We start from the raw sequence: 15,606 nt of genomic DNA, 5'->3' as shown, positions 1-15,606 counted from the left end.
AACGAAACCGAAAAAAATTGAATACCGGTATTAAATTCAAAACCGAAACCGGAAAAAATTGGATACCGGTATTAAATTTAAAATCGAAACCGAAATAAATTGGATACCGGTATTAAATTCAAAATCGAAACCGTAAGAAATTGGAAACCGGTATTAAATTCAAAATCGAAACCGTAAGAAATTGGAAACCGGTATTAAATTCAAAACCGAAATCTGAAAAAATTGGAAACCGTCATTTTTTTTTTAACTGAAGTGTTTTTAATTACGTAAATTCTATTAATACGCATAATTAATAATCATAATAAAATTGAGATCATAATTAATTTTGTTGATAAACATTTCAATATTCGCAAAATTATTAGTTGCTTTATAAATAGTATTGAAATAAATTAAAGTTACTAGCAAATACTATATAATATGTCATATTATGACGATTGACAATACGGAACAAAGAATGATATATACTATATTACTGTCTATTGAAAAAACATTTTCGCCATATTTTAAAACGAAATTTTTAGTTTGTGAAAGTCTCGGCATATTATAAATTGTAAACACTTAGGTAGATTTACTGAGTACCTACAGACGAATTAATAACGCGCAAAAGTTTTTTTTTTCACGTTTGGAACTTGCAGTGTCATAAGCAGAATGTCTATCTTTGACTAACCATGATCGTACATATTTTTTAGGACAACATTCAGTAAGTGGAGGGCCAGTACAATTAACAAGACAATACGAGCCCATTATGAATGGTAACATTTCCATAAATAGGTATTAAATTCAATCGCTTTTTTAGCGCCGGCTAATTTATGTCCAGGCTCACTTACCATCGAATCAAATACTCTAATTGTTATTCAAATAGCCTTATTGTTGGCTTCTACAAGACTTATATTACGCCTTTGCAAATACTTTTCTCTATATTAAGTATATTATATTAATATTAAATTTTGTTGAAAAGAAATTTTATAATTTTAATCCTCTAATAACTGTAAAGGTATTTTTACGAACCGGAACTCTTAAATTTATGAACGCCGTTCCGGTTCATTTCGAACACTGTATAAAATTATCTAATATAGGTACTTGACCATATAATTCAATTTTGGAAGTATAAAGACATTATTATATAGAACAAATTGCTATAAACGAGTTTTCTACAAAAGATAATAATATTATAAGGTGTTAGACCTTAGTGCAATAAAGATAAATACACTCCGTTAAATTAAGTCAATATAGTGAATATTTAGAAAATATAAATAGGCATAAAATTCCCATAAAAATTGAGAAGTATGCATACAAATCAAATGAAAATTGTGAAATATGCGCTTTTTTCTTAAATTGACATAATACTCGTATGCAAAAAAAATGCATTTTTAATTTTTGAATTTAAACTCGTAATTATATAGAACGGATTTCTAGCTTGGTTCGCTATAAATTTAGTGAATGCAGAAAAATATTCAACTCCTACAACATCCAAGCCCTATAGTAATAACTAATGAGTATCTACTTAATAAGTAGGTAGGTGGACTCGTATCTATTGATGTTTTTATACGGGTGACTAAATAAATATTATGTTACCCATATATTATTATTAATTAGTACCTAATTCATATGACTAATTTCGACATACCTATTATTTTTTATTTATAAAAATATGTAGGAAATTCTTTGTAAATATTTTTTTTTCTATATTCTAGTATTCTACGAACTTATAACTTGTATAAATAATATTTAGATAATATGAAAATTCATAGTTAACTTAATTGTGAATAGTATAAGTATATAAGTATAGTATAAATAATATAAGCTGATTTTAAGCTATGTAGATACAAATGAATTAAGTTAAAGTTAAGTGAATTAAAACACCGAACTAGTAAATTAAGTTAATAAGTTAAAAATAACTTAACTTTTAACTTATTAACTCGTTAATGCTTTGGTTATTACTGGTGTTATATTGATGTTTTTATATTTTTATTCTGACATTTTTCACATTTCTTCTAAATTATTTTATAGTTATTTATACTTGGATATTTATGATTATTTATCAAACTTAATTGACATTAAATCAATTGAATAAATTTACTAAGTGTATTAAATGTATTAATATTTTCAATAATGTACTGTTGGAAATCGATTACTAATAGTGATTGAAGACGATTATCCAGGACAAGAGTGTCACAACCTAAAATAAGAGGCATTTCATTGGCGTGAATACAAAACATAGCAATCGTTAGAATATAATTTTTAATATTTTTGAAATAGTGAATTAATAACAAAAATACCATCCATCAAGTTATACTTTCAACCCTATTTAGCAATAATTTATATTTTTTTATAGGCAACAGACTTATATTCTAAACTCTGTTAAAAATGAAATCATTACCCGGCGGTGACCAGTTTTCCTTCCACGGCGGTTAGATGCCGTCGCCACTACAGCGGGGCGTATACTCTGTTCTATACTCTGTTGTGAACCACTCGGCTGAGACATCAGTGAGAGTTTTAAAACAGGTGCCCGATGGCTAACGACGGCCGGCGATGACTGTCTGCCAATCACAGAACGCATAGCCATAGTTTGGGGGGGGGGGGGGGGGGGGGTCAGGCACTATTCGACGGCTCAGTCTGCGTGTGCGAAAGTGGTTCACTCTTAAATTGAACAGAGTTTTTTATAGTGTTGTGTCGTGTGACGAAGCCACGCCCATGCGTACAACTTAGCCGCCGGGTAATGATCTCATTTGGAACAGAGTATAGTAGTATACACTAGAGAAGGAACTCGTGTAACCAAATTAATATTATTTCACCATTTTCACGGAGGTCAAATTTGCACAGATAATTAAATAATACGTACATCTTAGGTATTTAAGTATATAATCTAAATAGCTTGTTCTAAATATAGTGTTCTATAGAAATCTGTGGTATAGGCCGACGTGCAACCTCTTATTCTTTAAATTAATTATTTCCTTTTTTGACATTTTTGGTATGAATGGTTGAAGCTATTATAGACGATTTTTCCCAGATTCATTTCTTTTGTATAAAAGTATAAAATTACATTTTATTTTTATTTTTTGTATCTTTAGCACTTGGTGATTCATCATGTAGGTATTCAGGTAATTTTGATAGCGGTAATAAAATATGTCACAAAGATGTAGTGAAGATAGATACACTTCCAAAAGAATGCACAGCTTTTGTTTTTGATGGAGTTGTATGTACTTCAGATTATGAAATCGTGGCTAGATGGATACCAGAAGATATAGGTAATAAACAATTTATTATTAATATTAGTAAGTACATAGACACATAGTCCTATTTATAGCACATTATAATTTTTGTAATAAATTAGGTGTACTAAAAATAAAATTTTGAATAGTAGCGTTAAATTTGTAGTGTGCAATACCAATTGAGTAATTTAGTAGTATTTTCATTATACAAATGTAATGAGTAATGATTAAAACTAAGAATAATCATAGTATAAGACTTCCATGATAATTGTCTTCAACTATTCCTTTGCTTTATATAAATTGTAAGACGATAATTCGTCGTAGTCGTAATCGGAAGTTTTTGAAATATTAATGATTTGTTATGACCTGCCTCAAAGTGTTTATCAAATTCGATCAAAAAAGCGTGTAACAAGCAATTTATATCATCCATCCTGAAGCTAAAAATAAAATAAATATTGGTTATAAAAAATAGTTATCCTAGATTTAAATACCTACATATTTTCAAAAGGGTATTTATTTATTGAATAAATGATTGAAAAATCTAAATACAATTATATTTTTAAATATTTATATTAAAATGTTAATTAAGTATATTATATAATGCCGCTAGAGGTTAAATTATTGTTTTTAAAGTGAAGGTATAACAAAAATAAATATTTATATAAATATATAAATTATTTATTATTTATTTTATTAAATTAGTTGATAAATTATATTAGTGATAAATGATAAGCGACAACATATATCTTTTCTTATTATATCTTTTACATTTCTATACGTATTTAAATATATATATATATATATATTATATACTAAGCGACCCGTGCACTTTGTTGCCCGTAAAAATGACATCTCTAAAAAAAATTAAGACCGTTCAACTCCTTTTGGATGTAACTCGCTGCAGTACGTGTAACTCAGCCACCCTACTTTTTTTAGAATAGCATAAATTTGGATTCTTAATTAGGTGACTAAGGTAATGGTAGTTGACATTAATATGTCTTATGTATGGGGTTAACAAATAAAATGTGTAATGAAAAAAATGCAATGTTAGAGCACCTAAACTCTTCTCGTAGTGGTAGAAACTTGAAATTTGAACCATAGATAAGAATTATTTGCATAAGCAAGGTACTTTTCACCGGTTAGGTTGCCTCCAAAAAATATCAGACCGATCACATAGTTCCATAAAATAAGTTTTGTTTTTGTTGCATGTCATTAGATTACCAATTTAAGTGTATTATTTCAATTGAAAGTATCAATACATATTTTACTAAAGTTTAGAGGAACATAGTTAAAAAACTAGCTAACCAAAATAAATCATTTGATTTGACTATCAAAATTTTCAGAGAAAAAAGATTTACTAGAATCCATTAAAAAAATATAGTGATTACCGTTTAAAAAAATAAAGTTGATTTTGCTATTTTTACACATGCGTGTTTAAACATTTTTGAATTGTTATAAAAAATTGTCCCCGATCCGACATAGTCGGATGCCTACCAGCCATCAGGTTGCCTGAGTTACACGTACTAAGGAGTTGAACGATCATCATTTTTTTTAGAGATGCAATTTTATACGAGCAACAAAGTGCACGGGTCGCTTAGTATATAATATATATATACTAGCTGAACCGACACGGCGTTGCCCGTGTGTTAGTTATATATGTTAGTTATATAATAATAGACTACATTGGTTGTTCTTCCTTTTGGAGCAAGAATGACTAAGCTTGTAGGTGAACTAACTCTGGAGCATCCCAGTATCCCACATAAAATTGCCCATGTGTAAAGCAGTCATCACTCAAGTAAATTCTGCTATCTTCAACGACTGCCCTTGCGACTTATTTATAGTCATTGCACAAGATACCTTGATAGGAAGCTGCAGTCTTTTAAATTTTAATGGATAGTTTGATGATAAAAGTGGTATAAACGTTGATTCTCCTTGAGCACAACCTGTAATTATTGTTGCCTCAATGACATTGTTTTGGAGTGCTTTTATGCACAGTCTAGTACCATTGCAGAGTTTGGGGGGATGAAGATTTTGCAACAGCATAATTGGAGTTCCTACCAGTATTTGCACTTGTGGTTCATGGAACCAAGAGCTATAGTTTTATCTGCCTCGTAAGCCAGGTCAGGATTGTACGCCATTCCTGAGTTGACCATTATTTTCCATGGAAGTGTCAGTCTTTCAACATTTCGGCGAGGATTAGTATATCCTATTAGTACTTCAGGATTATCTATCCGGTACCTGGCAACTGCAGATCTGTTCACTAAAGGATTACGAAGTGCATATGTCTTTGCCGCGTTTGGCAAGGCGTTTTCTAGGCTTCTTCATGGATAAAGAGAAAGGTGATTGCTGTAATGTGGAGTCTCTTTGAGGGATCAATATTTCTGACTCATGTGGCAGGTAGGCCCCTAGAGAGATTTTGCGTAAAACGCATCCTCAACACAGGGTAACCTTCAATACCAAAACGCTCATATAGCTGACAATTGCGGTAAACTTCAAAAACGTAGTGGAACAATTGTCCAGCGGCCACCAATTCACATGAACTACTATAAGTATAAAATTGAGACATGTCAGTTAAATACTCAGCGGAATTCATACAGTTGTCCCCATTGTTGTTTTGAGACATGATAGAAAACTCCGTCCAATGTTTTGTTACGTGGCTCACAATAACCTTGCGTACTTCTCTGGCCATTTACTCAGTGCCGTACATAAAATAGGAGAGCGAATTAAATAAACCGATGCCATCTCCTGTAATAAGTACAATGATTTGAGACACCATTTCCCCATTCACGTTTAAAAACTCGAATGTCATATTGAAAATGTTTAATGAAAAAAGTTTTATAATTAAGTGATCAATTCAGTTAACGCCAATTTATATAAACTCACGTGGTTTGTAATTCGTGTATCTACCGCACGAGAATAACAAACCGAATTTTATATGCTAAAAAGCTGAATAACCTGACAACCAAAAGCAGCCATCAATAAACAAAAAGAAATTTTCAATTTCCACCGTGAATCTTAAGATCCTTGTTTGACTACCTCTTTGAATATGAATAATGAATATCAGAAAATCCTTTCTTATTGTACATCTAGATAAATAAAAGAACCACTATTCCAAATATCAAGTATATACGTTTCATATTTTAAAACCGATTTTATATATTTAAATTAAATATTGCTTGATAGATGGCGCCACTGTTGTATTCTTTCAACCCCCCCCTTTTACCCCTCTTAGAGTTCGAATTTTGAAAAATCCTTTCTTAGTGCACCCTTACATTGATTAAGGAACTTCTGTACAAAATTTCAAGTCTCTAGACCCAGCGGTTTGGTCTGGGCATTGATGAGTGAATAGGGGTGGTCTTCTATATGTATATAGATGAATACGTATAGAAATGTAAAAGATATAATAAGAAAAGATACATTATTTTTATTATTGATAGCTTGAAATTTGTTTTAACATTTTGTTTATTAAGGAAATGAACAATAGTGGAATGTTTTTGAGCAACGACAAATTAATCAACATTTGTAATATATTATAATCTAACGTTATCGTTTGTAGAAGGAGAAATGTTTATTTTATGTGTAAATATCGAACTTCTAATATCCAAATAATTATTGTAACCTCATGTTAAACTTTTATTTTTTTAATTTTGAGTAATTTTGTGGGTAACTCTTCGTCTGCTCTGCTGTACATTAATTGTCAAGTGTACCTTGTCGTTGAGTAAATCACTGTATTTTTTGTGCTTAATTTGTACTCAATGATAAATCAGTGCATACAAAAATAATTCTAAGCAAAGAAAACGTGTCAGCCTGTATTACTGAGTATAATACATTTATGTCGTTACTGAAATAAATTATTTTGTTTTTAGCAGTTTTGTAGTAGGTTGATTTAATTTTTTGAAAATAGGCATGTACTATATTACTAATATTTAATTCAGTTCGATCATCGCAATAAAAAAAAAACCATAACGGCATCTGTCCTCGCCTTCTAGCACTTCACAACAAAAGGAAAAAAAATCAAGTCATTTGCGTCACCAAATCGATACACGACACTAACCAATGCAACTACCTCAAACTGACGTCACACATAAGCCTACTCGAATTCCGGCGATCTACATAAAGAACGTCACCAATTTCTCAATATTTAATAATACACTAATATCACTCTCAGCTGGTACGAACAGTATTTCATTTAGGTCCACACATTCAATTCTTATAGTCCGGCCAAAAAACCGCATAATCTATAATATACCTAATAATTGATTACTCAATCAAAGCCGATGAGAAATTTCACTCCTTCCGGCCGCACTGAAAACGCCAATAAAAGGTAGTAATCAGAAATCTCCACCACTTTACAATTACAACTAATATTTCAGACGTCCTCGCCGAACTAGGACTGTTGCGCCAGAATAATTCATACGAATTTGTAGTCGACTACTCTGCATAACTAGTCTCGAGGTGGGTGACCAAATAACAGAATATAATACAATGCGAAATATAATATAAATATAATAATATGATTCTATTGATCAATATAAATACCTATACACATATAAACAAATAGGGGGGCCCAATAATATAATAACATGTATAACAAAATAATAATATTATGATCGATTGATCAATACGTAAAAAAAACAATAATTTGAATTACGATAATATAAGGAATGATAATGTAATGATAATAGTGAATCGATCACCCGGTATTGAAGATGACGTCGACTGGTTACTGGTATGGACTGCAGTGCTGCCACCCGGAACCGTTCGACATCGAATATGAGAAGATTATGACGGCGACGTGAAACGACGGGTCCACCGACCTCCAATGGGGATTCCCGCGTCGACGATTCGACGCTCGTTATTTAATGAAAAACACGGCAACACGCACCCTGACGAACGATATAATAGCGCGGTGGTGATACACGATAGTCGGCAACGTGGTATAGAACGCCACCAAAATCCGACACACAACACAATGACACCTAGCGGTGTCGTCAGCTCACACAATCCACGCGAACGGTGTCGATATATACGCTCGACACAAAGAAAAACCAATACACTGCGATGATAAACAGGCCACCGATACACCAACAGCGGATACGTATGGCACAGCCCCGACGACCGAAGACACCGAATTCGGCCGAACAGGACAACGACGCTCGGAAACGGCCGGCGTAAACACTCGTACACAACACAGCACGCACCGACCGAGAGAGACGAGACGAGAGTTACTCGTAAGACTGGCTGGCGCGTATATTTTACGTGTCGCAAATGTCAAAGTCATGGCTGCGACTACGACGACGCTAGCGACAAAAGTCGTCCAAACCGGTCGTAACTTGGCTGGACTTTGATCCGGTATCGCCTTCGGTGCAAATCGTCGGGCGTGATAATGTGCGGTTCGAACAAGGACACTCGGCTACGCGCGAAGTAAATATCAAAAAGAGCCATCGCCTTTTACCATTGTTTCACGTAGAACTGGCTCTTAAAGAAAACAACAAAGAAATCCTCGATATTGAAACTCTGCTTGACACCACAGCGGTGATCGAATAACCATATGCAAAACGCAATAGTATGCCCCAATGCTACACATGTCAAGCTTATGACCATTCGCGCAACTACTGCAGTCTACAATGCAGGTGTGTTAAATACGGAGATGATCACTTAACTGAATAGTGCACCAAAGATAGTAGCCACTATACTCTGGTGCACATACAGCTTCATATAAAGGTTGCATAATTTACAAAAAATTGACAGGACCCACAAACATACTGTTAAATAAAATAGGAAATTATGCTATACACAGAGTCAGAATGTTAGAATTTAATATTATAATTTATAGGTAAGTAAAAGTTTCAAATCACCTTGGAAATATTTTTGAAGTAAAACATATAACAACTTTAATCGTTATTCATCGTTTAAATTTATAATTTATAATTTCATGATGTAATATTATAATAATTTTATACAATAACACAGTAATATAGTGTGATTATTTTTAAGCAAAAAACGTGTAACTTGTTCCAACGGTATAACTAATAGAAAAAATAAACAATCAAATTATGATCCACGGTAATGAAAAGTATATTTTTTTTACAGCACACTTACAATCACTTATAGATTTTGAGGATGGTTCACACAACGTGTACTTATTTTATAAACATCAAACCTTAGACGAATGGAATGACGCAATTTTTTTTGGAGATTTTCAAACTGAAGCACAAAAAGTGCATGAATTTATTGATTTACATGCTGTAAAGGGGTTAATTCTGGATGGAATAGATGATCCTCTTTTATCTGAAGTACAGTATATTACGGATAATTTTATATAAGTATACCTACTAAATGTACATTTATAATAGATTTATTTTAATTAATTAGAATCATAGACTTGAAACTGAGAAAACTGTGGTATATTTTTATAAAAATATTTGATTTAGTATTTTAGATTCAGTAGTCGTTTTGACTAAACTTCAATGGGAGGGGGGAAGTGAATGTATTATTATGGCACAAATATATATGCAAAAAAATATTTTTTATTATGTTGCCGTAAACTTTCCAAGCGTACCAACCTATAGGTACTTGGTGACACTCGAATTGCCTCCCATACGTTTAGGTAGGTGACCTTTTTTGACCCAAATTGCCTCCCATAACTTACCTAGATTATTAATTAATTTATTGATAGTTTTACGTGGACTATCAATTATTAAATCGATTTTCATAACGTTCAAAAATAAAATTTTTTAAGACATACAATATTTCCCTGACTAATTAGTTATAATAATAAGGAAATATAACTGAATTTTCGTTTGATCTATTTTGCAAAAATGTGTTTGGGAAATTTATTGTAATGCATTTGGGTAAGTGGTTTTAAAGGGTCAAATGCGAGGCAATTCGAGATTACCCTGGTACTTACGTACTATTCATAAAACATATGACGTGTCCTACCTATAACGACGGAAAAATTACAATTTAATAACTATTTAATGTACCCAATGAAAATGACAATTAATCGATACGAAATAAGATTATAGGCCCAATCCATTAACATTTCTGAGGAGGGCTATCATTTTTAACATGAAGGTGAGTGGGAGGTTTCCGATCCCACACAAATAAAAAACAATTTATTTGTATGAAGGGTGGGGGCTAAGACCACTTAGCACCACTGCGACCTGTGCCTATGTTATAAGACGAATTAATGTACAACTACTGGACAGCTAGCTAATGGGTTTCTGATTCTAGCATATTGTTCTATAATATTGTTTTTGATCCAACTACTTAAGCTGCTCAGCAAACGTCGCTGATAAACTGACAAACTGTCTGACCAAAATTGCTTCAAATGTATTTTATGTGTCTATCAAACATATAAAAAATAATACTAATATAATACTCTCCATTATTTCCCCACCATTATTCGGTCTGCATGAAGACGGAGTCCCTTTAGACTTTTTGCTTATTTAGAAGAGTATTAACTTATTAATTTTGTTCCTCCCCTGATACAATATGAATTGAATAAACCTGTCAGATGTAGAAATATTATCAATCAGCTAAATAAGCTCTACTTTCTTAATTTCAGACTTCAGCTTACAATAAATGTTTTAGAATGATCAGATCTACTTCTCGATGCTGTCTTTCATATTTTTCCTTTTGGGTTAGTTCATCAGACAACTACTGAACAGCTAGCTAATTGGTTTCTGATTCTAGCCTATTGTTCTATATTGTATTTGGTCCAACTACTTAAGCTGCAGAGTAAACGTCACTGACAAACTGATAAACTGTCTGTCCAAAAGTACTCCAAATGTATTTTATGTATTTATCCAACCTATTGACCAGGAGCCTCTCTACGAATTTACCAACATTATTTGGCTTACACAGTAGTCTGCATGAATATGGGGAATCCCTTCAGACGTCTTGCCTATTCAGAACTGATCTCACTACCATTGCTTTGGGAAATTCCCTCCCCAGATACATGAATTGAATATAGGAATATTATCAATTTTTATTTTATAAAAATGTGTTTGTATTGCCCTTAAATATTTTAATTATTTATAATTCAGTTTTCTCATTATCTAAGTCTAGTTTATACATTAGACCAATAACTAGTAGGTAATTCACACGTTGGACCTATTCCAAAAATAGTATTGTGCTCTCGTCCTTTTACCTGGTAATTCTTAAATCATAAATGTATTTATATATATATATATATATGTTTAGCAACAAATGTTACGTTCTATAATGTGCTAATTTACTGACATTAAATATAAATAATTAATACATACAAGAATACAAGATAAATTGATATATTTACATTTTCAAAAATCATTTTATAATCTCTTAATTATATATTATGATTTTATACTCATTTAATAGTCAATATTTTATCTTTAGGATGGTGGCGGCAACTTTCACAAGAACTTTTCAGCCTATGTAACGGCTATTAAAACTGAGAATCCAGATCTGGAAATCGGGTTTTATTTGAGTGCAAGACTTTTCATAATAAATGCAAATGAGACGGAAAATTCAACTTGTAAGAAAGTAAATTAAAATTAAATTAATAAAAGTAAGATTGGTTAGACCTGTAATAGCACCATATTACGTTTTAATTTATAATAAAATATACTACCAATAAAATATAAATCTATTGTAATTTGTTATATTTTGCGTATTTAGGGTTTGATTTTTGTAAGATGAATGACGTTTTGGATTTCTATGTCATTGAATTTGCTACTTTTAATATATGTTTTGACGAATTTTTACATGGTGGAATAACTCCTCTTGATTCAACAAATCCAGACGATATGACATTAGTAAGATTAGTATCAAACAACTCAGTCAAAAATTAGGATTAAATATATTATGTTATTTTCAGAATAAATTTGCAGCTGCTTTAAAGCAATCTACCATTGCAAAAGACAAAGTTTATTTCGAATTTTTAATAAGCCCTGTACCAATACCTGAAGAAAATGACAATTTTAAACATTGTGAATTATCGTATAACGAGGTATAAACTTTAAATTTAAAATATTCATCAGTTAAAATAATTATAGAGGTCGTATTATAGTGTTTATCGGTACATAAATCTGATGTCAATTTAAATGGCTGGAGACATAGAATAATATGTATATGTATACCTAGTTACCAATGTACTTCCTGTGATTATCTACTACACTGACTGGCCATTATAATATAAAATATAAATGTGTATTTGATCTATAGTAGTATGCTGTATGAGTAACTCAATACAATGGCATATCTGGTATGGTAGGGTGGGGATTTAGAGGTTCAGAGAGTTTTTCTGATACAGCCTGACTCAATATCTCAATGGGCAGTATATGGGATTTTTATGTACTTAAATACCTAAGAATTACGACATTACGTTATGAATAATGAATGTGTGTATGACGTATATAATTATAGAATTATATATCATCCTGCCTTCCTAATGTTAATCAGATTAACTATTAAAGACAACCTACTGAGATGTTTGTCTGCACCAAAGATCTTTCAAACCTGGATAGAACATATCAATCTTTAAATCTTATCAATGTTAATAAAGTAATTCAAATTGAAGTCAAAAAATATACCTAAATTGAGTATAAATTATCAATGTAGGTATATATTATAATATAATATAATCATATCATACAAAAATGTAAATAAACAACTTTAAGTTCTTATCAGTTCAAGATTTCAAAAACACATAAGCCTCAAAATATGTGAATGATGTGATGTCCTAACCATATTTATAAGATCTATGATCTCAACCAAAAATCCAGAAACTAAACCATTTCTACTCAGCAACGAATACTGCATTAAATATAGTTTAGTTCGTAATCTGTATGAATTGTTTCTTATTAAATCCTAAATTATTAATTCTTACGCAACCGGTGTGTATATACCATTTACTCAAATAGGTAAAATACATTGTTTGAATCAGGGCTTGAAACCGATTGAAATAATTTCGGTTTCGGTTTCGATTTTGAATACCGGTTTCTAAATTTTTCGGTTTCGGTTTCGGTTTTTAAAATCGGTTTGAAAATTTTTCGGTTTCGGTTTCGGTTTTCAATACCGGTTTCTAAATTTTTCGGTTTCGGTTTCGTTTTTGAATACCGGTTTCTAAATTTTTCGGTTTCGGTTTCGGTTTTCAATATCGGTTTCTAAATTTTTCGGTTTTGGTTTTAATTTTTCAAACGGTTTTTCCAATAGACGGTACGAAAATAATAAATATCCATTATCCAATATCGGATTGAAATATGCTCTAAACAGTGAGGGGAGACTAGGGAAAAATTAAAAATATGGTTATTTTTAAAAATAAAATAATTAGGTATTTAATATTTTTATATTTAGTGTTATTATTATAAATTTATTGTCGTGATGGGCGTACGATCACGCACACAATTTAAAGCCCGTGCTATTTTAAGATTTTCCTGGTATTGTACATGTGTAAATAATTGGCTCTCAGTAATTATATGATTATCTTATTATTTATTGTCAGATCATTATACTATTTAAAATTTAATACTATTCAATAAAATATGAATAGACATATACGGGCCGCCGCGGTCTTCCGTCAAATAATCTAATGTTGTTTTCAAATGTAATGTGGTGCCCAATAAATAACTATAATATAATAATAAATTATAATAACAAACACTATATTATTATTGAGTTATAACTTATAAGTTATAAACTTATAACACAATACGGGACAACTAGTACCAAAAATCGCGACACACAGATAATTCCCCTGGGCAAGTAACAAACGGTCTAGGATTGAAACTTGAAAGATACAAATATAGCGCATTCGAGTATTTTCAGGGTGCTGTATCGTCTATACAATTATCATTGTTTGTCCCCTATTGTCATATATTATAGTATTTGCTAGTAACTATAATTTATCATTACTTAAAGTAACTAATAATTTGACGAATAATGAAATGCTTATCAACATTTTAATTACGATCTCAATTTTATTATGAGCATTAATTATGCGTATTAATGGAATTCACGTATTTAAAAATACGTCAATTGAAAAAAAAACGGTTTTGAATTTAATACCGGTTTCCAATTTTTTCCGGTTTCGGTTTTGATTTCGGTTTCGGTTTCGGTTTTAAAACGGTTTATACCGGTTTCTGAAATCGGTTTTGAAAACGGTTTCAAGCCCTGGTTTGAATGTAATTTTTTATTCAAAGAAAATTAATACTATTATCAACAAATATTAATAATTGTACGAGGCATGTGTTTCTATTATAATATGCAGTAAAACATAACCTAAAATCGATATGACTGCAGTAATACTAACTATATATGGTAGACCTTAAGGCTTAAATCATAGGTATTCTGTGGACCCATGTCCCGATAATTTGAAGCACATATGAGCTACATGTCTCTGAATTATACAGAAAATCTACACGTGTGCGAAGAGAAATTTCACATATTTATAAATTTGAATTGATATTCTTTTAAAAATTTTAATTAATGAGTGATCAACTGCTAAATAAGCGACGGCTGACCTTCCGTATTCGTACATCAAGCAACTTATTCATAAACACTTTTTTTATATTATGTGCGTCGAAATATTTACACGGGCGAGATGACTTCATCTACTGAATATGATCTAAACTTTAGATCTTATAATTATAAATTAGATTCTAAAGTATAATTTATTATATAAATATATTTATATATTATTCAATTACTAGCTGCCTTTGTAATTCGATAACGGAGAGTACCGATTACGGAGGTCTGATTTTTATGTGTCGCACGTTTAGGGTTGGTAAAATTTCAAAAGTGATTATTGTCATAAGTAAGATGTCGGTGTTGGGGTTTTGTTGATAAGGGTTTGTAAAAAAACTTGGCGCTTAGGTGGTCTCGTTTCAAATGTGGTAATGTTTGAAAGACGAGTTTGAGTGTCTCTCGATCTCTCATTCCCCGTATAAATTTAACAATTAAACGGGCTTGATACGATTCCCCAGCGAATACTAGGTTTTTTTTTTTTGTATGTATAAAAATGTTAAATCTAAGGCTGTGATGGAGTATTTAGCAAGTCAGTCACTTCAAGTAAAATTTGATTTACATCCAACTCAGTAATTTGATTAGGCAATCCGACTATAATGCTACAAATAAGACCGAATTTGATGGATAATTTTCAATTATAAAATACTTGCAATGCTGATGTACATCGTATTGACAAGACTGACGGATTTAGCATCGTACCAAATAATACTTTACATAAATACAAACAAATATTTGGCATGGGCAACGCTGGATGGGGCAGCTAGTATATAAAATAATATAAAGATAACATATAATGAACATTTTTAAATAAGACATTGTAAAACCAATCGATGTTTACCTACTTGTCGAATAGCTTCGAACGGCGACTTTCGTGCAAAATCAA

General features: G+C 31.4%; 1 protein-coding gene across 1 annotated transcript in view; it reads left to right on the top strand.

The window, feature by feature from the left end:
- Positions 1–428: 428 nt before the first annotated feature.
- LOC100570454 overlaps positions 429–15,606 on the top strand; it is a 16,808-nt gene continuing 1,630 nt past the window's right edge. The window contains exons 1-6 of the mRNA XM_003242933.4: positions 429–752; positions 3,072–3,248; positions 9,306–9,508; positions 11,595–11,733; positions 11,877–12,013; positions 12,076–12,207. Of these exons, the coding sequence (XP_003242981.1) occupies positions 746–752; positions 3,072–3,248; positions 9,306–9,508; positions 11,595–11,733; positions 11,877–12,013; positions 12,076–12,207 (795 nt within the window). The 5' untranslated portion in view covers positions 429–745. The remainder of the gene's footprint in view (positions 753–3,071; positions 3,249–9,305; positions 9,509–11,594; positions 11,734–11,876; positions 12,014–12,075; positions 12,208–15,606) is intronic.

Source organism: Acyrthosiphon pisum, chromosome A2 (genome assembly GCF_005508785.2).
Source record: "Acyrthosiphon pisum isolate AL4f chromosome A2, pea_aphid_22Mar2018_4r6ur, whole genome shotgun sequence".
In the NCBI taxonomy this organism is placed as follows: domain Eukaryota; kingdom Metazoa; phylum Arthropoda; class Insecta; order Hemiptera; family Aphididae; genus Acyrthosiphon; species Acyrthosiphon pisum.
This window is presented reverse-complemented; position numbering and strand designations above follow the sequence as displayed.